Source organism: Syngnathus acus, chromosome 3 (genome assembly GCF_901709675.1).
Source record: "Syngnathus acus chromosome 3, fSynAcu1.2, whole genome shotgun sequence".
In the NCBI taxonomy this organism is placed as follows: Eukaryota; Metazoa; Chordata; class Actinopteri; order Syngnathiformes; family Syngnathidae; genus Syngnathus; species Syngnathus acus.
In genome coordinates this window covers 17,836,946-17,863,669 of record NC_051089.1, presented here as the reverse complement: position 1 = coordinate 17,863,669, position 26,724 = coordinate 17,836,946, and the positions used below count along the sequence as shown (strand labels likewise).

Here is a 26,724-nt window from a genome sequence, read left to right as displayed (position 1 = left end):
CTGCAGCGGCCAAGGGTGATCACCAAGGCCAAAAGACGGGATGGAAAACAGCCCCCACACACATCGAATCGCCCATAATCAGCACCCACCCCCACGGAACCAGCTCTCACCGAACCAGCACCCACTCCCATGGAATCAAACTCTCCTGCGAACTTGCCCCACCCCTCCTGGACTCATCACCTATCAAACTTGGCCCACGCCGGCATGTGCAACTGAATATAAGCTGATCAAAGAACCTTGAAAGTTGCCACATCTCAATGGAGACATTCTGCTCTTGAGCATTGTCGCACGAAAGGCCCAGCGCTGTGTTGTATTTATCCTGAAAACAGAGCTTTCTTAACAAGAATTGCGATTGAACTCAACCAACCTGTGTAAGTCTAATTTTGTTTCGGTGTCTTAGTCTTTTCCTAAAACTGAAGAAAGAAAACGAGCACGCAGTGCGTGAATTGGATAACAGGTGATTGGCTATGGCTTTTGCCGTGAGGCGCGGATAGCGCGCATCCTAAATTGTGGATCGAATCCAACAGTTCGAATGATACTTTTTGTCATTTGACACCAGTGAGTCAGAAAGAAATGGGGCTCATGCAAACTACTAACGATACATAGAGCAACGTACCAATAGTCTTTCTTCTAGAGGGGTGTATTTGATTTCGGTAAAATATCCCAGTGCTTGTTTTCCTTTGTCAAGACGCGATATGTGACCACTGCGCGATCTGAGGCGCGCATGCGCAGAAGGTCTGCCGTGTTGGAGGCTAACTACCGCAACGACACTAGGTCAAAACACGTTCACACATGCCATGCACATTAGTACTATCGGTAAAGTTAATATTTCTTCCTAATTTAAACCCTAATATCTAGTGCAGGGGTCACCAACTCCGGTCCTCAAGGGCGCCAATCCAGCCTGTTTTAGGTGCAGCCCTGCAACAACACACCTGATTCAAATGATCAGCTCATCAGCAAGCTATATTAAGGCTGATAGCGATCCTGATTATTTGAATCAGGTGTGTTGCAGGGGGGATACATCTAAAACAGGCTGGATTGGCGCCCTTGAGGACCGGAGTTGGTGACCCCTGATCTAGTGTATTCTTTTGATGCAATTTAGGTGTTCGTCCGAATTACACCTCTAATTTGTTTCGTGAACTCTTTTGATAGAACTTAATTTTTAAAATGATAAAAACATAGGCACTTCACAAGAAGCTGTAGCCCAGTTCTCGGGGGCCGCATTCCTACATGTTTTCCAAGTTTCCCTCGTTAAACACACCTGATTCAATTATCAGGCTCCTGCAGAACGTGAGGATGAACTAATCATTTGAATCAGGTGTGTTTAACGAGGGAAACTTGGAAAACATGTAGGAATGCGGCCCCCGAGGACTGGAGTTTGAGACCCCTGCTGTAGCCGTTCAAATTCACAACAGAGGAAAATAACTTATTACTTAATATTATCCTCAATGAGGTATCATAATCGTGCGGTTAAATGCATTAAAAATAGTTGAAAATTAAAATAAACAGTAAATCTTTTGAAGAGCTACATAATGGGAGAGCATCATATTTGGTGATAAAGTGTTCATATATTTGTAATAACAGACTTTGGTTTGCTTTCAGTGTTCGACCCTGACAGCAGTTAAGCAATGTGATCTGCTTCGAAACCACCTGGAAGGGCCACCAATTACCAATTGTGTGAGTATAATTTGTGGACTTACAAATTTTTGCTGAATCAGAATAGTTAACGTTATAGCACACGTTATGCTGGCTACAACCAGCAATGGTTGTCTGTTGACACTTACATTTATCTTCAGATTAGATAAAGATTTTGTCTGAGCCTGTTCCATTTTACAACTCCAGTGTGGCAACTGTCAAAGGTGGTTTCACGAACAGTGCCTTTATATGTGTCACACGCCTGGCCATCGGTAACTTTCCATCAGCCATGCACTCACAGCCACGCCAATCAACTCAATCACCCACACCTGCCAGCTGCTCGTTAGGCATCCTATTTAAACCCCGCGAGCCCGTTACTTCATGGTCAGTCTCCCCCGTGATGCCACTCGCTACCTCACTGTGCTCTGTCTGTCTGACTCCCGTTGCTGACCTTGTCTGTTCACTGACCCATCTAGCCTTGCCTCTGCCGCCCGTCCTGGCCGACTGCCCATTTACGATCACGTTCTGATCGCCGCCCGTCCTGACTCTCTGCCTGTCCCTGACCACGATCATTGCAAGGGCCCGGCCTGCGATGCACTTGCTTTGCTGCTCTCTCCACCAGGTCGACTCCTGCCCATCTGCACCCCAGCACGGCATGGAGAGTGTTCCGCTGCAAAGCCGTTGATTCCAGTCGACTGCCACACCTCGAGCTGATCATCGCCTCGATCCAGCTAGAGCTCCAGCACTTCAACTCCCCTTCCCCAACCCTCTACAGACCCTTCTCACCCAGGTCACAGTCTGTTCGAACTATTCCCCTCCGGACGGCATTACAGAGCGCTGTACGCCAAAACCAGCAGACACAGACACAGCTTCTTTCCCCAGGCTGTCGCTCTGATGAACTCACACCACTCATAGAGTCTCAGAGACATCACTGGGCAATAATATCCTGTTCTTGCCACTTAAATGTTGTTGGTCACCTGAATGTTGTTAGTCACTTAAATGTTGTCCAGCGGCTGAGATCAACCGGAGTCAAATTCCTTGTTTGGCATGCACAAACTTGGCCAATAAAGGTGATTCTGATTCTGATAAAGTCTGTGTCGCTCTACACTTGGCTGCTCAATCCAATCTGTCACACTATGAGCGGACGCCAAATAAAAAAAGCAAGGGCAGGAAAGTGGACCTGTACCTTGTGCAAACAGCACACAACACTAACACACTTCAATATAGATTTTCGTTCATGTTTGAAAATGTATGGTTGTGTGTGTGTGTTGTCTCTCTGTGTGCATATGACTATTTGTGTGCATTCAAACTGTGTTGATGGTGGTGTAGAGGTAGGTCTGTTTTTGTATATTGCAAATTGTTGAGATACACCTCTTCGAATTTCATTCCAATGCTTTAATTATTTTTAATGAATTTATTACTGTAAGTATTAGCATTTTAGCTCAATAGTGCCTAGGTTATGTGACCTTTTGACCCAAACATTGTAGGATGATACACCTTTTGAAATTTCATTCCAATGTTTATTTTTTTCAAAATGAATTTATTACTGTAAATAAGAGCGTTTTAGCTCATTAACTCCCAGGTCATGTAACCCATTGACCCCAAACTGAAGGATGATAGCCACACATGGGCTGGTTGAGATACACCACTTATAATTCCATTTGAATGCTTCAAATATATCTAGTGAATTTATTACTGTAAATATTAGTGTTTCAGCTCAATAACGTTACGGTCATGTGAACCATCCATCCATCCAATTTCTGTACCGCTTTGTCCCCACGGGGGTCGCGGGTGTGCTGGAGCCTATCCCAGCCGTCATCGGGCAGTAGGCGGGGGACACCCTGAACCGGTTGCCAGCCAATCGCAGGGCACACAGAAACGAACAACCATTCGCACTCGCACTCACACCTAGGGACAATTTGGAGTGCTCAATCGGCCTACCAAGCATGTTTTTTTGGGGATATGGAAGGAAACCGGAGTGCCCGGAGAAAGCCCATGCGGACACGGGGAGAACATGCAAACTCCACATAGTGAGGGCCGGAGCTGGAATCGAACCCGCACCCTCATGTGAACCAATTACCGGATTTTTCGGACTATAAGTCGCACCGGAGTATAAGTCACACCAGCCATAAAATGCACAATAAAGGGAAAAAAAAGATGTAAGTCGCACCGGAGTTTAAGTCGCACTTTTGGGGGAAATGTATTTGATCAAATCCAACACCAAGAACAGACATGAACCAGCAACAACAGGCTAAACGATACGGTATGCTAACGTAACATAAACACAAACAAGGAACTGAGAACGGGCCTGACGTAACATTAACAGTGATTCAAATAACTATAACATAAAGAACATGTTTATCAAACCATCTGTGTCACTCTAATTCATTAAATCCATAGAATTATTCGTCCTTTGTGTAAACAACGACTCGTGTGTGGCGCGCCGCTGACGTCGGACTCGTCGTCAGTTGCAGTTCAAATTATTCCGCAGGCCCATATAACTACATATAAACTATTTATCAAATAACATAAACAACAATTTTATCGAACAATCCGTGTCACTCCAAATCATTAAATCCATTGGAATCTTCATCCTTTGTGTAAACACCGGCGCTTCTAACCCCGGAAGTGTGTGCAGTGCGCCGCTGACGTCAGTTGCAGTTCAACTTATTCCACAGGCCCATATAACTATATATAAACTATATATCAAACTATAATATAAACAAAAATGTTATCGAACCATCCGTGTCACTCCAAATCATTAAATCCATTGAAATCTTCGTCCTCTGTATCACTTAAAAAAAAAAAAAAAAACGGCTGTTGACTCCGGAACTCCATGCACCGCTAACGTCAGACTCGTCGTCAGTTGCAGCTCCAATTATTGCACAGATCTACATATGTCAAAGTCAAAGTCAAAGTCTGCTTTATTGTCAATCTCTTCATGCCAAGACACACAAAGAAATCGAAATTACGTTTCCCCTATCCCACGGTGACGATAAACATACAAGTAAACAACGCAAAATAAAACAAGAAGGCACAAACAATGAACAATAAGAGTGATGAATAAATAATAAATATTTATATTTTATATAAATTATATATTTTATATAACTATATTGTAGCGTTACCAAGGTACCAGGCAAGACGTGGGTTTGGTAACCGTCTCTTTATTTAACAAAACGAGCTCAATGAGCCAACAACGACAATACCCCCCCACCCCGCTGCCTTCACCGCCTCCCTAGACAATGTGAAACTACTAATACCTAACATAAATAACAAGTTTGTCAAACCTGTGTCACTCCAAATCATCAAATCCTGCAATTTCTTCGTCCTCCGTGTCGCTTACAAACTTTGTTTTATTCATTTAGCTAAGACTAACCTCCGCTATTCGGCAGTCCCTTACAAGTTTCTCACTAACTCCAAACTTTATTTCTACTGCTCAATTACCGTTTTCCGCTGCATATTTTAGTCCATGCAGTTTGTAATCTGCAGAATATGATTTTCTTTTCGGGGCCATTTTTGTTAAGCCCTTCTCAGTTGATATGAGTTACAGCCAATGGTGAATTTATCAAAGCAGGCCTAGAGCGCCCTCATCCGGTTTAGTCTGAAAATAACATGTGAAGTGAATCTACTTCACAATGATGGTAATGACGGTGTGAATGTGTGTGAGTGACAAAAAAAGAAAAAATGTTAAGCCCTTCTCAGTTGATGAGTTACAGCCAATGGTGAATTTATCAAAGCAGGCCTAGAGCGCCCTCATCCGGTTTAGTCTGAAAATAACATGTGAAGTGAATCTACTTCACAATGATGGTAATGACGGTGTGAATGTGTGTGAGTGACAAAAAAAGAAAAAATGTTAAGCCCTTCTCAGTTGATGAGTTACAGCCAATGGTGAATTTATCAAAGCAGGCCTAGAGCGACCTCATCCGGTTTAGTCTGAAAATAACATGTGAAGTGAATCTACTTCACAATGACGGTAATGACGGTGTGAATGTGTGTGACAAAAAAAAATTATAATGTGTTAAAAATTTCACATATAAGTCACTCCTGAGTATAAGTCGCACCCCCACCCAAACTATGAAAAAAGTTAAAGTTAAAGTCCCAATGATCGTCACACACATCTGGGTGTGGTGAAATTTGTCCTCTGCATTTAACCCATCCCCGTGTGATTTTGATCCATCCCCTGGGGGAGAGGGGAGCAGTGAGCAGCAGCGGTGCCGCGCTCGGGAATCATTTGGCGATCTAACCCCCCAATTCCAACCCTTAATGCTGAGTGCCAAGCAGGGAGGCAATGGGTCCCATTTTTATAGTCTTTGGTATGACCCGGCCAGGGTTTGAACCCACAACCTTCCAGTCTCAGGGCGGACACTCTACCACTAGGCCACTGAGCTGGCGACTTATACCCTGAAAAATACGGTACATTAAAAAGCAGTGTTTCGTTAAGTCAAATTTATTTATATGTATATCCCTTAATCAGAAATATGTCTCAAACAGCTTCACATGGCCAGAGTTGACAATTATTCTTAACATCAGCCGATCTTGACTCCCAGGAAAGCAAGGAAAAACTCAAAACACCAACTGAGGAAAGATGAGAAACCTTGAGAAGTCTTCTTTTCATGTCTTTGAAGTGCTAGTCAGATGACAGTTTCCCATGTCTTTACACAGTCTTTTGCGTTGTCATTGAATTCAGCGAGATCTTTTAAGCTGCAGGGGTTGGGTAGTAGAGGGCAGACAAGGCAGTGCTGCATTGTATGGTCCTCTTCTCCACATTCACAGAGAGTTGGGCTGGTTTTGTAGCCCAATCTGGCCGTAGCAGCTTTTGATCTGCCTGTTCCTGTTCTCAGGCGGTTGAGTGTCTTCCACCGGACCCATGGTGCTTTTGAGCCGGGTGGGAGATCTTCGGAAGGGGGGATTCCCATGTCAATGGGAGGGGGGTCATTCTCAAGTTTTGTTGTCCATAGCTAGAGTCTTGTTTCTTCCTGAGATGTTGTGAGGGGCTGGACATGGCTGAGGAAGATTCTCCTTGACTTCAGTCGTTGGGCCGGGGGTTCGCATCCAAGAAGGATGTGGCGTTCATCGCTGGAAGATTTTGTCCTCTCTATTCGGCTGGTGACCTCCCTTCTCACATCTGGAGGAGTGATGCCAGTGAGGAGATGCAGATTGTTCACGTTGGTAGGCTTTAAGCAACCAGTTATCAAGCGGCAGGTGTTCAACGCTGAGTCCAGTTTCTTGGCGTGGGTTGATCACTCCCAAACAGGACATGCATACTCCGCAGAGGAATAGCACAGGGCCAGAGCGGTGCATCTTAATTTATGTGCTGTGGCTCCCCACTTTGAGTTAGCCAGCTTCTGCAGGATGTTGTTTCGGGAGCTGACTTTCAGTTTGATGTTCTCTGTAGGAGAGGGTGCGGTCCAGGGTTACACCAAGGTAGACGGGGTTGGTGCAGTTCTCAAGTGGTGTTCCAGACCATTCGATGCTAAGAGGTCGGTTTGCTTCCCGGTTCCTGAGATGGAATGAGCAGACTTGAGTCTTCGCAGGGTTTGCGTGTAGTAGAGGAGTAGCTCATCTAGGGCTGAGGTAAGATTTGTTTCTACTGCTTCAAACGTAGTCTCTTGTGATGTTATACAGAGGTCGTCTGCGTAGATGAAACGCTCAGTGTTCTGGTCCATTGGCTGGTCATTGGTGTAGATGTTATACAGCAGTGTAGCCAGCACACTACCTTGGGGTAGGCCGTTCTTTTGTCGTCACGGTGGTGAAGGAGGAAGGCGGTGGTTCACAGTGTCATATGCGGCAGAAAGATCAACAAAGACGGCTCCTGTTACCAGTCTTTTCTGAAAAACCCATCTCAATATGTTGAGTGAGATTCAGAAGTTTGGCTTGTTGTAGATTTGCCAGGTCGGAATCCAGCTTGTTGGGGGACGATGGCTGGTTCAACAACTGGGGCCAGCCTGTTGAGGACCAGTCGCTCGAACAGCTTAGCGGTGGCATAGCAGGGAGATTGGGCAGAAGCTCTTTGCATGTGCTGGTCTTTACCTGGTTTGAGGAGAGCAATAATTTGGGTTTTTCTCCTGATCTTTGGGATTTTTCTTGTCAGCATGCAGTTCTTCATCAGCTCGAGGATCCATTTGCACGTCAGAGGTCCAAAGTGTTTGATCTCTTCCGAGAATATGTTGTCCAGGCCAATGGCTTTGCCAGTCTTTAGAGCAGGGGTGGCCAACCAGTCAGAGACTAAGAGCCACATTTTTTTTACTGTGTACCGCAAAGACCCACATCCCCCCCCCCCCGAATGGGTTTGCCCCTCCTCCTTTGCGGGATTTCACCTCATGCGCATGCGCGTTTGACGAAAATACCATATTGAACTCAAGCGAAGCGAACACGCAAGCGTTTGACGAAAATACCATATGAACTCAAGCGAAGGCGAACACGCACAAAAACAAACAAACAAATAAACCCAACAAATGTTGATATGAACGTAAAGGAGCCGCATGAACCCGGCAAGGAGCCGCATGCGGCTCGCGAGCCCGAACGTAAAGGAGCCGCATGAAACCCGGCAAAGAGCCGCATGCGGCTCGCGAGCCGCGGGTTGGCCACCCCTGCTTTAGAGCATTGATGCTGAGATTGAGCTCATCAAGGTAGAATGGCTCAGTCAGTCCAGTTGTTTGGGAGTACTGAAGTCTTTCTACCTTTGGTCTTGGCTGTTCGGTGGTGGATTTCCCATTGAACTGCAGCTGATGTGCAACTTGGTTGGCGGTGGTAGTGTAATGTTGCTGTGTTGGAGTTGACGGATCGTTGCTGATTCTTCGGATTGGGCTCCATGCCTTATTGCTGTTTTTCGCCATATCAGTTGTCTCCAGTAGATCTTGCCATTTCCGTTGGCGACATTCTGATAGGGAGGTCTTGAGCCTCTCGCCTACTTCGGTGGTACTTTCAGCAAAGGGGTCGGATTCATAGAGCTGTTGGTATTGCTCATATAGTTTGCTGCTTTGAGCATCAAGTCCAGGTATGTATCGTGTGCGGCAGCCTCTTGGGATGTTCTTCGGAGCTGTCTGGTGCACGAGCTTGGTGAAGATGTCATAGTTCTTGGGGTCCGCTGGGAGATGGGCAATCTTTCTTTCCAGGTCTTCTTGGAAACCAGGCCAGTTCGCTTTCCCAAAGTTGAATCTTCTTCTGAATGGAACTGTGGCTGGGGTGACTGCAGCATTGACTGTAATGCCAATGGGACGGTGTTGGGTTTTTGGCAGTGGCTCCAGCATCAGCTTCTTGCTCAGTCACTGATGTTATGACTGACAAAGACGATATCAGGGTTATAGCTTGCTTTCCAACGCCCATTGTTGAAGGACTTTGGCTGTTTGGCATCGTGGATCAGATTAAGCTGGTTGCTTTCAGTCCATGTTTCCACTGCATCTCCATCTTCGTTGTTTTTAGCGTATCCCCATTGTGTACTGTGACTGTTGAAGTCTCCAATCCCAAGTTTCGGTTTTCCAAATTATGGTATTTCTGGCATGGAAAATGTATAGTAGGTGGTTTGTACACTGAGGTGATGGTAATTCCTCTTAGCTCAGTAGTTAGGACTTCAATGTCATTTTGATCGCTTTTTGATGTCGATTCGATGATTGTCCCTTTTTTGCTAGCATGATGCTTCCGTGTTTCTCATGTGGTCTTTCTATGAGGGTGGTCATTCCTTCCACACGAGGCCGGTGGTGTTTAGGTCCACGGTCCAAACATACTCAGTCATTCACAAGCAAGGATGGGGCGAGGTTCACCACTTTGTCCACAACTGCGTGAGAAAATAGTTGAACAGTTTAAAGAACAAACATTTCTCAAAGCAAAATTGCAAGGAATTTAGGGATTTCAACATCTACGGTCCATAATATCATCAAAAGGTTCAGAGAATATGGTGAAATCACTGCACGTAAGCGCCACGGCCGGAAACCAAGATGAATATGACTGTGACCTTCGATCCCTCAGATGGCACTGCCTTAAAAAACGACATGAGTGTGTAAAGGATATCATCAAATGGGCTCAGGAAAACTTCAGAAACCACTGTCAGTAAATACAGTCGTCACTACATCAGTAAGTGTCGGGTTAAAACTCTACCATGCAAAGCAAAAGCCGTTTATGAACAACATCCAGATACGCCGCCGGGTTCTCTGGGCCCGAGCTCATGTAAAATGGACTGATGCACAATGGAAAAGTGTTTTGTGGTCTAATGAGTCCACTTTTCAAATTGTTTTTGGAAACACTAGATGTCGTGTCCTCCGGACCAAAGAGGAAGCGGACCATCCGGACAGTTATCAACGCAAAGTTCAAAAGCCAGCATCTGTGATGGTATGGGGTGCATTAGTTCCCATGGCATGGGTGACTAACATTTCTGTGAAGGCAACATAAATGCTGAAAAGTACATACAGATTTTGGAGCAACATATGCTGCCATCCAAGCGACGTCTTTTTCATGGACACTGCTGCTTATTTCAGCAAGATAGTGCAAGCCACATTCTGCACGTGTTTACAACAGCGTGGCTTCGAAGTAAAAGAGTCCAAGTTCCCCCCTGGCCCGCTTGCAGTCCAGACCTGTCCTCCCATTGAAAATGTGTGGCGCATTATGAAGCGTAAAATACGACAGGGAAGACCCCGGGACTGTTGAACAACTGAAGCGGTTTGTCAAGCAAGAATGGGAACGAATTCCAATGAGAAGCTAAGAGAATTCGTCTCCTCTCTTCCAAAACGTTTATGAGTGTTATCAAAAGGAAAGGGATGTAACGAAGTGGTAACATGCCCTTTCCCAACTTCTACTGCATGTGTTGCAGCCATGAAATTCTAAGTCAATTATTATTTGAAAAATTAAATAAAGTTTATGAGTCTGAGCATTAAATATGTTGTCTTTGTAGTGTATTCAATTGAATATAGGTTGAAAAGGATTTTCAAACCATTGTATTATGTTTTTATTTACATTTTACACAATTTTCCAACTTCAAACCGAATTGGTTTGTAGATACAAAGTTGCTGCAATATGTATAGACATTATACACCAAAGATGTTATAGCCAGTTTGAATGTGGAATAACCACTTAAGCATGTTGTGATGTTCTACTGCTTTTGGGCAAGTTCTATTTACACAAAGGAAAATTCAATAACTCCTCTACACTTTTTCTAATTTTTTTGTCTGAGCTGAAATCATATGTCCATTTCTTGTTCCTCGTTTAAAACTAGAAAAGTGCTGTGTTTAGAAAAGAGCTTAGGTGTGACCTTCGATCAAATCCAAATTGTATTTCAATCTTAAGTTATATGTTACATTTTCAAATTTGTGCTCTGATCTGTTATACTAGTTCATTCTACAAATGGAAAACTTGATGTGTCATATATCATCAGTCAATCATCAATCACCAGTGTCATGTGTTTATTTCTACAAATGGAAAACTTGAGTGTCTGTATGTTATGCAACAGTTAAATAAAAATTGCACAAAAACCCCATAACAAACAGTAACTCTCAGCAGACAAAAAAAAATAAAAAATAAATAACGTAAAACCGATGCGCTGATTGGTCAGAACCATGAAATCCCCATCAAGTTAGCGTAATTTCCCCCGCGATAATAAATAATAATAAAGTTTCACTTTTATAGTCAAATTACTGAAAAACTGCAGGATATTTTGCGCGGAAACTCTATGTGAGAAGGTGGTTTTACCTTCCACAATATTAAATATATTGTTTTTTCCAGATCTTTGAACGAAACGTCACTATAAAAAAGAATAAAAAGCAGAGAGGATGCGTAAATGAATTGATGACCTAGGCACCCGCCATCGCCATTATTGCGATCTTGTTGACCATTATTGTGAAAAGGCTCTAACCGGACGTTAACTTAACTCTTTTCAGCACCAGCTTGATAACAACAATGCCAACGGGATCACATTGAAACAGGTAGCTACCTTAGATTTTAAATTAAACATTATCATTTGATTTTCTACCATCTTACAACTAACACCGTTTTGTCTGCCACTTTGAGTCAGATTCAGTTGCTCTTGAAGTGACCGTAACACACGGAATCTATACCGAAGTTCACATCTCGTGTTAGCTATTAGCAATGTAGTCACCGCTAACAAAAGGAGTAACTTGTGCCACGATAAGGTTGAATACCGATGTAAGGGTTCATCCGTTTTAAATAACCAGTGAGGCGCCTTCAACTAAAATGTCAGTCACACGACAGTGCGACAGTTCAACTGCCTTAAATGGGTTTGTACTGGTTGCTTGATGATCGTCTGGTTAACGAGGCATTTGAGCAACAATCCTATGTGATTGTAAAAACAGAAATATAATATTTTAACTTCCTGTAAGTACTGTGATATTGCTATTTTGTCTATAGCCTCTAATTTTAGAAAAGGGTGTGAAATGACAACTATATTTACTTCTGTTTCATTTTATTAAAATCAAATGGAAGTGATCTATAAAGTAGACTATAACGTTTACCAACAAATAAGTTTTACAGTGTATTTTTTTCTTTTCTCGTGACTCACAACTTGCCACCTAATCTTATTTTGCTATGAATCGTCCAAGAACTAAAAGTACAAATTCTGTGCTAGTGGAAGTGTGCTAGCTCGTGGCATAGGGAGTAGAATATAGGATTGTATCTGTCAAATATTTTGTTATTCCAATATTGCTGTAAATCATGTATCCAGATGAAAATATATATACTGTACGGTTAATTTTACTGAAGACTGATGTCGACTGGTTAGTACTTCACAGTGCAGACTGGTTAGTACTTCACAGTGCAGAGGTTGTGACTTTGAATCTGGCCTACGCCCTTCCTGTGGAATTTGCATTAGGGCTGGGCAATATGGGAAAAAAATAATGATTTCTCTTTGCATATTATTTGATCTTTATTATTATTATTATAAAAAAAAATGGTTTCCACACTCCGTTTTTAAGTGTCTGTACTGAAAACTACGGAAACTAGAAATCACCTCAAAATGTTCTTCAACAATGATTTTATTTTTATTTGTTTGTTTAAGCAAGTATATAAAAAAAGAAAATTTTTATATCTTCATTTCACCTTATGTTTTACATGAAAAGGGCAAATGGGTTGAAGCAATTCTGCTTTTCTGGTCCCATCTCGATTAGAGATGCACCGATCCAACTTTTTCAGTTTCGATACCGATGCCGTGGCTTTGCGTATCGGTCGATACCGATCCGATATTATGGTTGACTTAACAAGCTACATACCTCTACATGTGGAACAGAAAAGACTAAAGGCAATGGCATCAGGCATGACTAGGCTAGTCATTCCTAAGACAAAATGTAACAAGATAAAGCAGATTAATGCAATGAACTATTTATTTGCAACAAAATTGTGCAACAGCAGCAATAAAGTGTATTAGCATTTAAATTCAAGTAAATTAGGATACAAACTTCTTAAAAAAAAAAATACAAATGTTGCAGCTGAAACTGCACTGGGCAAATATAGAAAGGGTGATCAAGCACACAGTAACCAAATATTAAAATAAATAGTAAACATGTAAACATTAGGTGCCGTTCCACATCACTCATGACCTGTTGATGCTCTAAATGCTCATTTAAGCAGCAATGAGAAGTGCTCCCTGAAAACAAGCTCCGCTTAGTACTAGTACTATAACTGGCAGTACTACCACCACCCCTGGCAACATTAGCTTTGCAGACATTACAAACTGCCGTCGAGCTAGTTGGCGTGTTCAGTGTAAAGTACCTCCACACAGCTGACTCTTTCGTTCGCTCCATGTTTGCGTTTGTTTAGAAAACTCTCGTGGCATGCGGCACACGTGCTGCTGACGTATGACGTACCCGCGTCCCGCGGCACACGTGCTGCTGACGTATGACGTAGCCCGCGTCCCAATAGATTAAGGAAAGGATCGGCTCACAGATCGGCTGCATTTTCCGATACCCGATCCATCAAGTTTGTTGATATCGGGGCCGATATCCGATCCAGATATCGGATCGGTGCATCTCTAATCTCGATTTCAACCAAGGTTTCACTGCCAGACACACGATCCACATTGTCTGTGTGTCTGTATGTAACATTCAGCTTATTCTGCTTCCACTAGTGTTTAGGAACTAGCTTTACAGATCGCGGACAGTTTTCTCCAATTAAGACCAGGAAGCCTCTTGCTGTTTTGGTGCTTTACTGGATCTGATGTAAAACTGTAACATACAAGGCATAATGATTCATTCCAATTAGATAATTACAATATAGACCACTAGACCCATCCACTGACACTATTTGCAAACCCTAAAAAACCCCCGATAGTTCTTCACCGTTAGCATTATGCTAATTTACATAGGCGTCGTCATACGGGGAAGCTAGTGCTAGCTCGCGCTTAGTATTTATACCAATTCAAACTTGGATACAATTCTAGTAACAATTCAGTAACTTGGCGCCAGCAAACCTTTCACACGATAGTGTACTCACCGACGGATATTTTTGGAGCCAAATTACGATCACAGGCTTCGAACGCAAGATTGGCGGTGTAGAAAGAAGCATTGCCTGAACTACAACACACTATAGCAAAGCATACGAAATTGAAAAAAAAACCCAAAATTTTCTCCACAAGAACACAGTACACACCTGAAGCTTGATTTCACGCGCTTCGATTCTACGCGACTTTCTAACAGTTGGGTCATGGACCCCAATTTTTTTCATCGTAAACACATTTTCAGTGTTCTCAATCGGCCTACCAAGCATGTTTCTGGGAAGTGGGAGGAAACCGAAGTTCCCGGAGAAAACTCACACAGACACGGGGAGAACATGCAAACTCCACACAGGAGGAGGGCCGGCGAACCCTCAACCTCTGAACTGTGAGGCGGAAGTGCTAACCAGTGTGTCATGGTGTCCCCCACCATTTAAAATACTACTGTATTTTCCGCACCATGAGGCGCTTCAGCTTAAAAGGCGCAGACTCAATTGTGGGGGCTTTTCTATACTTAATCCACATACAGGGCACACCGCATTATTGGGCGCATGCATACAATAACTCACGGTAAAGAAACAGGAAAAAAAAAAACGTCACAGAAGCAAGACAGTGAGTTTGGTTGTATGAGTTCAGTTTATTCTCCTATTTAAGCATGTACTGTACTGTACTCACATCATTGTTAATCAGTATTCATATGCAAGTCCACATCTTCTGTATCCGAATTAAACAGTTGGGCAGGTTCAACATTAAACATGCCAAGTTCCCTCTCGTCATTGTCGGAGTCAAACTCGTTGTCATGTTGCTCTTCAGCAGTAATCATGGCTTTCCAGAAAGTTTGAATTGTGCCTCGTAAACATGTCTCTTTGTCGATGCCATTTTAGAGAGTATATCGATCAATGGTGGCGGAGGGAGGTATTTCGTACTGTCCTCTGAATTCAGTCCTCTGAATGGTTTACGCCCCGATCCCCGATGTCCTGGTTCATCGGGTCTACATATTACGCCCATATATTATGCCCCTGTCAAACCTCTGTTTTCGACCACAATCCGTTCCAGAAGGTGGTTCGAGAAGTGAATCGTTCAAATTCCGAATCTATTTTTCCCATTACAAATAATGGAACATTTTTTAATCCGTTTCAAGACAAAAACCCCCGCCTTTTTTAAGCATTTTTTCATTTGCGCATTTTTGTTCGATCGCGCAACTGCAGCGCACCGTGCAACCGTAGCGCGCCGCCGACCGCGCAACTGCACCGCGCTGGTCGCATTATTGTGACAGAGCGGTCGCTGAAATTTAGAAAATATTTTTAAAGTCCTGATGTACTTTCCAAAATTTAAGTGGACCTCAGCGCGCAGGGAGCTTAATTTGGTCCAATCACGCAACCGCAGCACGCCGGGCGCTCACTGTCGCATTGCTTTAAGAGCATCGTTGTGTTTTAGGATGGCTTTACTGCTCCCACTTGCTTTCTTTGGAGGCATGATTAGGGGTTAATACAATCCTCAAAGTAACGAAAATACAATAACAACGAACGGAGTCAGTCGGCATCCGGGCCGTGTGGTCGGGTTTTCTCAGGTCCTCTCGGCTCATCTTGCGAGGTTCGACCTCCGAATTTTGTTCGACAACCGAAGCAAAAAAAAATCTCGAATTTTTCATTCGAATTCCGATTTGTTTGAGAACCGGGACGTTCAAAAACCGAGGTTTGACTGTATTGGAATTCAGGCCACACAAAAGGCGAGCCTCATCAAAAGGCGCCCTATTAACAGGTGCACCTCCGGTTTTTGAGAAAATTAAAGGCTTTTAAGTGCGCCTTATGATGCGGAAAATATGGTACTTCATTAGATGGTAAAATAATAATTTTGTTATGAGCATGTTAAATATTTGATGTATTGATATCAAGACACCCAACACCTATATTGCATATTGCTTAATTTTCCAATATTGTGCAGCCCTATGAGGCAGTGGTCCCCAACCACCGGGCCGCGGACCGGTACCGGTCCGTGGGTCACTTGGTACCGGGCTGCGGAGCCGCACAGGAAAAAAAAATAAAAACATTTTATTTATTTTTTTTCTCATTGACGATCAATTCATTCAGGTTAAGACGCTCGTCCCGGTCACGTGACATGTTTCCCCAGTCGAGCCCGCAAAGCTAGCAAAAATGAGTAAGAATTTATTTTGAAAATATAAAAAATTTGACGAATCTCTCCCAATTACATCTGTCGGTGCATCTGAAAAATAAGGACTCTTGACACAGGGCGCTCGTCTCGGTCACGTGACATGTCACCACAGTCAAGCCCGCGAGGCAAGCAAAAATGAGCAAGAAACAGAGAAGTTTGGAAAGCTTCTTCGGAAAGGGAAAAACGTCCAATGAGGACACTGAAGAAGAAGAGGCTACGACTTCTAAGAAAAGGAAAGCTGCATTTAAAAGAACATTTCTGGAGTCCTATTTAAATATGGATTTATCGCCACAGGGTGACTCTGACGCGCCAAGTGCACTCCGCATATGTGGCGAAAGGCTAGCTAACGAGGCAATGAAGCCTTCAAACCTGCTTCGGCACATGGAGACCAAGCATCCTGCATTTAAGACAAACCTTAAACCACTTCGGGTGTCATTGTCTCCGATTACGCCTAGATGGGAACGGCTCATTCTGAGAAAAGAGCTCGGTGCTCCCACTAATTCAACGTTTATTTTTATGTGGTTTATATTTCTTTTTATGCCAGTCGTATCATTTTATTTCATCCTATTTATATATATATAAATATTTAAATAATAAATATATAAATATATTTATTTATATAAAGGCCGGTCCGCGAAAATATTTCTGACACGTAACCGGTCCGTGGTGCAAAAAAGGTTGGGGACCACTGCTATGAGGGACACAGAGCAGATGTTGCTATCCTTATTCCCCCCTGGCTCAGCGCTTGTAAATTGGGTTTCACCTCAGTGGACAAGGGGTATTCCTTACTTTGTCCTTGTCTTCCTTTCGCTCACTCTCACTCTGTCTGTCTCTCTCACTCTAGCTCTCTCTGTCACTCGCTGTCTCTCGCTCTGTCTCTAGAGAGGTGTGCAGTGAAACTGCCACTGTGAGTCAGAGTATGTGTGTTAGTCTGTCTGTGCCGCCGTTCTGAGGCATATTTCTGTATTATGGCACGAGCTTCACAAGGTCATGTTAACCAGCATATTTCTGTATTATGGCACATGCTTCACAAGGTCATGTTAGCCAGCCAACATGGATGGTTGCATTGGGTCTGCACATGCTGTCTTGAAATGCGTAGTGACGTTGTCCTTTATGCGCTAGAAAATTGCAGGGACCAACCAAAGCTTGAATAAGAAGGGAGAACTTGTTTTCACCAAGTCATTGCTTATTTAAGAGCTAAAACAATTGCGAGAACTGTTCTGAATAGATAAATCACGTGATGTTTACTTCATTCTGTGCATGTCACACTGCTGTGATGAATGAAGGGGAGCATGGAAACACTAATCAAACCACAAATTTTCAGTTGTGTCAAATGATTTTCAATATTATTTCTTATTTTTATTATTGATTGTGTTGTATATTTACCACTAACTAAAAGACAAATTTCCACAACATTTCAAAAGAATTTCTACAAAATTTCAAAAAAAGAAGACTAAAAAACGAAAATTCCCGTATTTCCTGATGAATTGCTGCCGCTTAATGAGGCCTCACCTCCAAACTTTGTGAGCTCTCATGTTGCATGTCCTCATGAGAAGGGTGGGGGTGTAGCACTTATTTCAAATTCTGGTCTCAGATTTAGCCCTCGCTCGAATAACGCATTTAAACATTTTGAAGTTTACGTCATCCATCAGCCTTGCTGTCATTTTAGGTTGCAGTTATCTACTGTCTACCTGCCGCTTACTCTGGCTTTTTAGATTAATTTTCAGTTTGTGGCTGACTTGGTGAGCCACATAGATAATATATTATTATGGGGGACTTTAATATTCACATGAATTTATCGTCAGAATCACTTACTGTGGCGTTTCAGACAATAATATAATACAGTAATCCCCCGTTTATCGCGGATAATTGGTTACAAAACAACCCGCGATAGGTGAAAATCCGCGAAGTAATGTCACCCTCTCATTTTTAACATACATAATTTTTTTTCGTGTATCAGTAAATGTCTATTAAACCATATAAGTGCATATGTTATCATTTGAACATTAAATCGTTTCAAACATGTAAATACTATATTAATAGTATAAATGACATACAGAAAATAATGTATAAATAATATAAGTGTGCGCGCGCGCGCGCGCGTGCGTGCGCGCGCGCGTGGTGTAAACATATGTAGCTGTAGCTGTACGGTAAATATGTTTCTAGAACATCTTTTTATAACAATGTACAAGTCGTACATACTATAAATATATTTTTAGAACTCTTTTATGATTATAACGATGTTTTATAACAAGGTATAATACTAATATATTTTAGAATTCTTATGATAGCAACTTTTTTTATAACAAGGTGCAGCTCTACATACTGTAAATATGTTTTTAGAACTCTTTTAATATTATAAACAATTTATAATAGGTACAATACTGTAAATATGTTTTTAGAACTCTTTTTTTAGTATAACAACTTTTTTTCTACAAGGTACAAGTGTCATATGTAAATATGTTTTAGACTCTTCTTATTATAACAACTTTTTTATAAACAAGATACAAGGGTACATACGGTAAATATATTTTTAGAACTCTTATTATAAACACTTTTCAGGTTAACTAGAAACCGCAATTTCTGGAGAATTGTGTGTGAAGGCGAAGAAACTGAATACTGTAATTTTCGGACTAAAAGTCGCTCCGGAATATAGGTCGCATTAGCCATAAAATGCAAAATAACGTAAAAAAAACATATACCGTAAATTTCGGACTATAAGGCGCGATTGTTTTTTTCTCAAACTTCGAATCCTGCGGTTTATAGTCCAGTGCGGCTTATCTATGGATTTTTTCCGTGATTTTTGTGATGACCTCGTAAATAGGCTGTGGACCGCTGTTGTGCGGCACCGCTTTGCTGGGCGGAGGGATAAGTGACACGGTCACTGGGGAGAAAAGTGGTGTGTTGATCGCATGTCCATCCGCCAGGCAAATAGTGCCGTATAATTCACACAAAGAGAGACAGGAACGAGATCAAGACGGACATTACTGAAAGGAAGCTTTTATACACAACCGTCACTATGGGGGACAAAAGAATGCATATTATACCGCTTTTAAGTTAAAGGCAGTCGATTTGGCACATTGCTGATGACATCGTGTTGCATCACCTTTTTCTTTCTTTATTTCCCAGTCACGTCTACTCTGGAGCTATACGTGTAGCTCGCTAGTTTAATGTAACTTAGCGCTTCGTGCATGAATAAAATTAGCATGAACAGACCATCACGGAAAATGCTAGAAGAAATGCATAAAAGCGACGACGAAAGAGAGACTGAGACAGTGTGTGGCGAAGGATATCTAACGCTATTCCAATCGGACACTGAGGAGGAAGACTTCGATGGTTTCAGTGCACAGGAGGAAGATGAAGACGATGAAGCTCTATTTTTTTACTTTTACTGGTATGTTTTTTTAACCAGCCCTGTTAGTGCTGTGCTACCGTGTTGCTGCTGTGTTACCGCCGCGTCTCAGTGACTTTTACCGTTATGTTTGGAAAGAAATGTTAAGGTATGTTATTAAAATTTTAAAAAGGCTTTCTGTGAGCCGTCTTTCTTTGTAAATAACTCGCGTGCACACTTTCGTGTTGCTCCAGTACTACTGCAGCGTCACATGCAGCGTTTAGGAAGACATGTTAAAGTATGTAATTAAAACTTTAAAAAGGCTTTCTGTTTACTGTCTTTCTTTGTAAATAACTCGTGCGGTTTATAGTCCGGTGCGGGTTATATAAGAAGAAATCTAAAATATCCCCGAATTTTAGCTGGTGCGGTTTATAGTCTGGTGCGGCTTATAGTCCGAAAATTACGGTAAATCGCTCCGGAGTATAAATCGCATTTTGGGGGGAAATTTATTCGACAAAATCCAACACTAAGAACAGACATGAACGAGCAACAACAGGCTAAACGATAGGTATGCTAACGTGACATAAACACAAACGAAGAGCTGAGAACGGGCCTGACGTAACATTCAGAGTTATTAAAAAAAAACTATTACATAAATAACACGTTTATAAAACCATCTGTGTCACTCAATTCATTAAATCCATCGATCGTCTTTTGTCAACAATGGGTGCGCGCCGCTTACGCCGCTTGCACTTCAAAATATTCCACAGGCCCATATAACGATTTATAAATTAGATATCAAATAACTATTATATAAGCAATAATATTATCAAACCATCTGTGCACTCTAAATCATTAAATCCATCGATCAAATTCCTCGTCCTTTGTCAACAACGCCGCGCGTGCGCCCTGACGTCAGCCTTGTCGTTATTCCACAGATCTAGTATATAACTATATTGTAGCGTTAACAAAGTACAAGGAAAGACGTGGGTTTGGTAAACGGCTCTTTATTTAACAAAACGAACTTCCAGGCGTGTGGCGGCGTGGACTTCCAGCCACGGAGGTGGAAGAGAGATCCATAGAATAGGACCGGGCGTGCGTAAAAGCCATGACCGAGTCCCATCCACCGTCCCCGGACAGCCACCCGGCCGAGCGCCGGCCCCCGACTTCTATCCACGGAGGTGAAAGAGAGCTCCGTAGAGTAGGACCGGGCGTGCGTAAAAGCCATAATAGTTTTTCAAACCTTTCAAGCTGCTAATGATGCCGGTAGTACGTGGGGCCCTTCGTCATCTTCGTCATCCCGTGATCAATCTTTTTCCTTTTGTAAACAACCGCCACGCCGCGCTGCGCTGCTGACGTCACTTGAAATTCAAATTACAGTAATCCTTTGCTACATCGCGGTTCGTTTATCGCGGTTTCACTTTTTTTTTTTTTGGAAAAATTCACACGTCGCTTCTCATTATAAGTCGCCCCCCCCACCCAAACTATGAAAAAACCGCGACTTATAGTCCGAAAATTACGGTAAATTCTTAGGGAATGCTGCAGAATGATGTTGAAACGAGTTGAATTACTTGAGAAATGTAGAAATGAGAAGTGTAAAATGAAATTTTGGAGAATTTAGGGTGAATTTCAAAATTGAAAATTTTTTATTTTTGGTAAGTGGGAAGTTGTGGAATAGGTAGGAAAATGATGAACATTTGAAAGTTTGAATGGGTAGAATCGGTTGAAACGTAGAAATAAGAGGTGAAAATCATAATTGGGAAGAATGTGGCGTGAATTTTAAAATTGAAAATGTGGAATTTTTGTCAAGTGGGAAGTTGTGGAATAGGTAGGGAAAAGATGAACATTTGAAAGTTGGAACGGGTTGAATCGGTCAAAACATGTAGAAATTAGAAGGGAAAACGAAATTTTGGAAAAATTGGCGTGAATTTCAATATTAAACGTGGAATTTTTCGTAAGTGGGAAGTTTTGGAATAGGTAGGCAAAAGATGAACAGTTGAAAGTTGGAATGGGTTGAATCGGTTGAAAAATGTAAAAATTAGAGAAGAAAAATGAAATTTTGGAGAATTTGGTTGAATTTCAAATTTGAAAATTCTGAATTTTTGGTAAGTGGGAAGTTATGGAATAGGTAGAAAAAAGATGAACAAATGAAAGTTGGAATGGGTTGAATCGGTTGAAAAATGTAGAAAAACAAGATTTTGGAGAATTTTGTTGAATTTCAAATTTGAAAATTTGGAATTTTTGGTAAGTGAGAAGTTGTGGAATAGGTAGGCAAAAGGTGAACAGTTGAAAGTTGGAATGGGTTGAATCGGTTGAAAAATGTAGAAATTAGAGTAGACTAATGAAATTTTGGAGAATTTGGTTGAATTTCAAACTTGAAATTTTGGAATTTTTGGTAAGTGGGAAGTTGTGGAATAGGTAGGAAAAAGATGAACAGTTGAAAGTTGGAATGGGTTGAATCGGTTGAAAAATGTAGAAATTAGAGTAGAAAAACAAAATTCTGGAAAATTTGGTTGAATTTCAAATTTGAAAATTTGGAATTTTTGGTAAGTGGGAAGTTGTAGAATAGGTAGGCAAAAGATTAACAGTTGAAAGTTGGAATAGGTTGAATCGGTTGAAAAATGTAGAAATTAGAGTAGAAAAATGAAATCTTGGAGAATTTGGCCTTCGCCTTCACACTAATAAAGTAAATGGTGTAGAATACTGGAATAGGGTTCCATAAGGGACGGGGCGCGGACGCTAACCCGCGCTCGGAAGGCGGATAGGCTTTCACGGAAGCCCCGCCAGCCTGTCCGCGGGCCAAATAGGGTTCCATAAGGGACCGGGCGCGGACGCTAACCCACGCCCGGCAAGAGCGCTCGGAAGGAGGATAGGCTTTCACGGAAGCCCCGCCAACCGGTCCGCGGGCCAAATAGGGTTCCATAAGGGACCGGGCGCGGACGCTAACCCACGCCCGGCAGGAGAGCTCGGAAGGCGGATAGGCTTTCACGGAAGCCCCGCCAGCCGGTCCGCGGGCCAAATAGGGTTCCACAATGTACCGGGCGCGGCCGCAGACCCACGCCCGGCAAGAGCGCTCGGAAGGCGGATACACTCTCTAACAAGCCCCATATATCTGGCGGACACGCCGTTGTAAATGAATGGGCTTTGGCACTTAGTGCATTTTCGCCCAGCGGCACTGCGAGGCTGCTGGGCGCCCGCTGCCACGGCCCACTCCTATTCTACGGAGGCGCCTCCGGAGGGGCCCATGTGATCTCGCTGGCTGTCCGAGGACGGTGGAACGCGCTCGGGCACGGGTTTTACGCACGCCCGGTCCTATTCTCCGGGGCTCTCTTCAGCCTCAGCGGGTGGAAGTGAGAGGCCGGTGGACCGCGCTCGGGCTTCGCACACACCGCGACACGCATGGAAGTCGGCCGCTGGCGGTCGGGGGGTGGCGTTTGGGGACGGTGGCGGTCGGCTGGTGGCGGTCGGCATTAGTGTGAAGGCCTTCGCCTTCACACTAATGAGAGTTTCACTGCTCCTCAGATGATGCCTCATAGTCAGGTTCTAGGGGCACTGGATTGTCGCAGGCAGCTTCGGATAGAGCTGGGGTATCTGCAGGAGGTGGCGTAGAGACAGAACATTTCGGCGCACAAGCAACATCGTGATGGGGATTTGTGACTGTTATTTTCTTCTGAGCAAAGATGCCCTTGTACAACGCCACTACACCGTCAATCTGCGATTGTGTGGGCACTCCCTGCCTTCTGCTGGCGTGCGGGCAACTTTCAAGCCATAATTCCTCAATTTTGAATTTTTTTTTGTTTAAAAATCCGCAATGGTGTGGGCACTCCCTGCCTGGTCGAGACAGGGGTGGGCAATTGTTTTTTTCCATGGGACCACCCATTTAGACCAGACATTTTGAGAAATAAACATATGTATATTTTTTCTTTGGGGTGGGGGGTAAATCAGCTGAATGGCAGTTCCACTGATTTCAGTAGGAAAAGGATGATTTCTGATGCAAGCGATGTGAGTGACGACCATTGTCACAAATTAATTTTAACTTGGAAGACAAAGTACCGTAATTTTCGGACTATAAGTCGCGTTTGTTTTCATAGTTTGGGTGGGGGGGCGACTTATAATGAGCGACTTATATGTGTTTTTTTTCAAATATTTTCAAAAAAAGTGAAACCGCTGTAATTTGAATTTCAAGTGATGTCAGCAGCGCGGCGTGGCGCGGCGGTTGTTTACAAAAAGGACAACGATTGATCACGGGATGACGAAGATGACGAAGGGCCCCACGTACTACCGGCATCATTAGCGGCTTTGTTTCTAAGTGACACGGAGGACGAAGAGTTTGAAGGATTTAAGGATTTGGAGTGACACAGAAGGTTTGAAAAACTATTATGGCTTTTACGCACGCCCGGTCCTACTCTACGGAGCTCTCTTTCACCGCCGTGGATTGAAGTCGGGGGCCGGCACTCGGCCGGGTGGCTGTCCGGGGACGGTGGATGGCGCTCGGTCATGGCTTTTACGCACGCCCGGTCCTATTCTATGGATCTCTCTTCCACCTCCGTGGCTGGAAGTCCACGCCGCCACACGCCTGGAAGTTTGTTTTGTTAAATAAAGAGCCGTTTACCAAACCCACGTCTTTCCTTGTACTTTGTTAACGCTACAATCTAGTTATATACTAGATCTGTGGAATAACGACGAGGCTGACGTCAGGGCGCGCGCGCGGCGTTGACAAAGGACGAGGAATTTGATCGATGGATTTAATGATTTAGAGTGCACAGATGGTTTGATTTTATTATTGCTTATATAATAGTTATTTGATATCTAATTTATATATCGTTATACAGTGCCTTGCGAAAGTATTCGGCCCCCTTGAACCTTTCAACATTTCGCCACATTTCAGGCTTCAAACATAAAGATATAAAATTTTAATTTTTTGTCAAGAATCAACAAGTGGGACACAATCGTGAAGTGGAACGAAATTTATTGGATAATTTAAACTTTTTTAACAAATAAAAAAACTGAAAAGTGGGGCAAACTCACTCCAGAAGTTCGGTGAGGATCTTTGAATGATCCAATGTTGTCCTAAATGACTGATGATGATAAATAGAATGCACCTGTGTAATCAAATCTCCGTATAAATGCACTTGCTCTTTGATAGTCTCAGGGTTCTGTTTAAAGCGCAGAGAGAACCATGAAGACAAAGGAACACACCAGGCAGGTCCGAGATACTGTTGTGGAGAAGTTTAAAGCCGGATTTGGATACAAAAAGATTTCCCAAGCTTTAAACATCTCAAGGAGCACTGTGCAAGCAATTATATTGAAATGGAAGGAGTATCAGACCACTGCAAATCTACCAAGACCCGGCCGTCCCTCCAAACTTTCATCTCAAACAAGAAGACTGATCAGAGATGCAGCCAAGAGGCCCATGATCACTCTGGATGAACTGCAGATAACTACAGCTGAGGTGGGAGAGTCTGTCCATAGGACAACAATCAGTCGTGCACTGCACAAATCTGGCCTTTATGGAAGAGTGGCAAGAAGAAAGCCATTTCTCAAAGATATCCATAAAAAGTCTCGTTTAAAGTTTGCCACAAGCCACCTGGGAGACACACCAAACATGTGGAAGAAGGTGCTCTGGTCAGATGAAACCAAAATCGAACTTTCTGGCCACAATGCAAAACGATATGTTTGGCGTAAAAGCAACACAGCTCATCACCCTGAACACACCATCCCCACTGTCAAACATGGCGGTGGCAGCATCATGGTTTGGGCCTGCTTTTCTTCAGCAGGGACAGGGAAGATGGCTAAAATTGATGGGAAGATGGATGGAGCCAAATACAGGACCATTCTGGAAGAAAACCTGTTGGAGTCTGCAAAAGACCTGAGACTGGGACGGAGATTTATCTTCCAACAGGACAATGATCCAAAACATAAAGCCAAATCTACAATGGAATGGTTCACAAATAGACGTATCCAGGTGTTAGAATGGCCAAGTCAAAGTCCAGACCTGAATCCAATCGAGAATCTGTGGAAAGAGCTGAAGACTGCTGTTCACAAACGCTCTCCATCCAACCTCACTGAGCTCAAGCTGTTTTGCAAAGAAGAATGGGCAAGAATTCCAGTCTCTCGATGTGCAAAACTGATAGAGACATACCCCAAGCGACTTGTAGCTGTAATTGCAGCAAAAGGTGGCGCTACAAAGTATTAGCGCAAGGGAGCCGAATAATATTGCACGCCCCACTTTTAAGTTTTTTATTTGTTAAAAAAGTTTAAATTATCCAATAAACCTTGTTCCACTTCACGATTGTGTCCCACTTGTTGATTCTTGACAAAAAATTAAACTTTTATATCTTTATGTTTGAAGCCTGAAATGTCGCGAAATGTTGAAAGGTTCAAGGGGGCCGAATACTTTCGCAAGGCACTGTATGGGCCTGTGGAATATTTTGAAGTGCAAGCGCCGTCAGCGGCGCGCACCCAGTGTTGACAAAGGACGATCGATGGATTTAATGAATTGGAGTGACACAGATGGTTTTATAAACGTGTTATTTATGTAATAGTTTTTTTTTCATACCTCTGAATGTTACGTCAGGCCCGTTCTCAGCTCTTTGTTTGTGTTTATGTCACGTTAGCATACCTATCGTTTAGCCTGTTGTTGCTCGTTCATGTCTGTTCTCGGTGTTGGATTTTGTCGAATAAATTGCCCCCCAAAATGCGACTTATACTCCGGAGCGACATATATGTTTTTTTTTTTCATTTTTTTGGGCATTTTATGGCTGATGCGACTTGTACTCCGGAGCGACTTTTAGTCCGAAAATTACGGTACTATTCTAATAAGTCATATAATTATACAAACAATAAGTAATTGAAATTGAAAAAGGAACAATATTTGTACCATAGCTTGCCTGTTGAGGGTTCTCCACTGATGAGTTGTTTGTGAAACATCCTCCTTTTCGGTAACATTTATCACTTACAAGTCTTATTCCCTTTGACTATCTAGGTTGACATAATGGAGACAGCAGGAGTTTGTCAGATTGATGTGGCGACCAGAAGAATTGTGGGGGGGAGTGATTTACCACGTGAACAAGACAGCCACTTTCAGGTAAACACAATTTTTTAAGTGGTGTGCAACTAATTTTTCAGAGATACAGTTTGATCGACTGGAAGGTTT

The 26,724-nt window shown here is 42.8% G+C and overlaps 1 protein-coding gene and 1 long non-coding RNA gene across 2 annotated transcripts in view; both read left to right on the top strand.

The window, feature by feature from the left end:
- The first annotated feature begins 1,591 nt into the window (after nt 1–1,591).
- Nucleotides 1,592–2,719, top strand: LOC119120093. The gene is made up of 2 exons (XR_005097443.1): nt 1,592–1,677; nt 2,112–2,719. It is a non-coding gene; the product is annotated as an uncharacterized LOC119120093 (long non-coding RNA).
- Nucleotides 2,720–11,417: 8,698 nt separating this feature from the next.
- txlng (taxilin gamma) overlaps nt 11,418–26,724 on the top strand; it is a 91,893-nt gene continuing 76,586 nt past the window's right edge. Inside the window, exons 1-2 of the mRNA XM_037246686.1 lie at nt 11,418–11,549; nt 26,554–26,655. Of these exons, the coding sequence (XP_037102581.1) occupies nt 26,563–26,655 (93 nt within the window). The 5' untranslated portion in view covers nt 11,418–11,549; nt 26,554–26,562. The remainder of the gene's footprint in view (nt 11,550–26,553; nt 26,656–26,724) is intronic.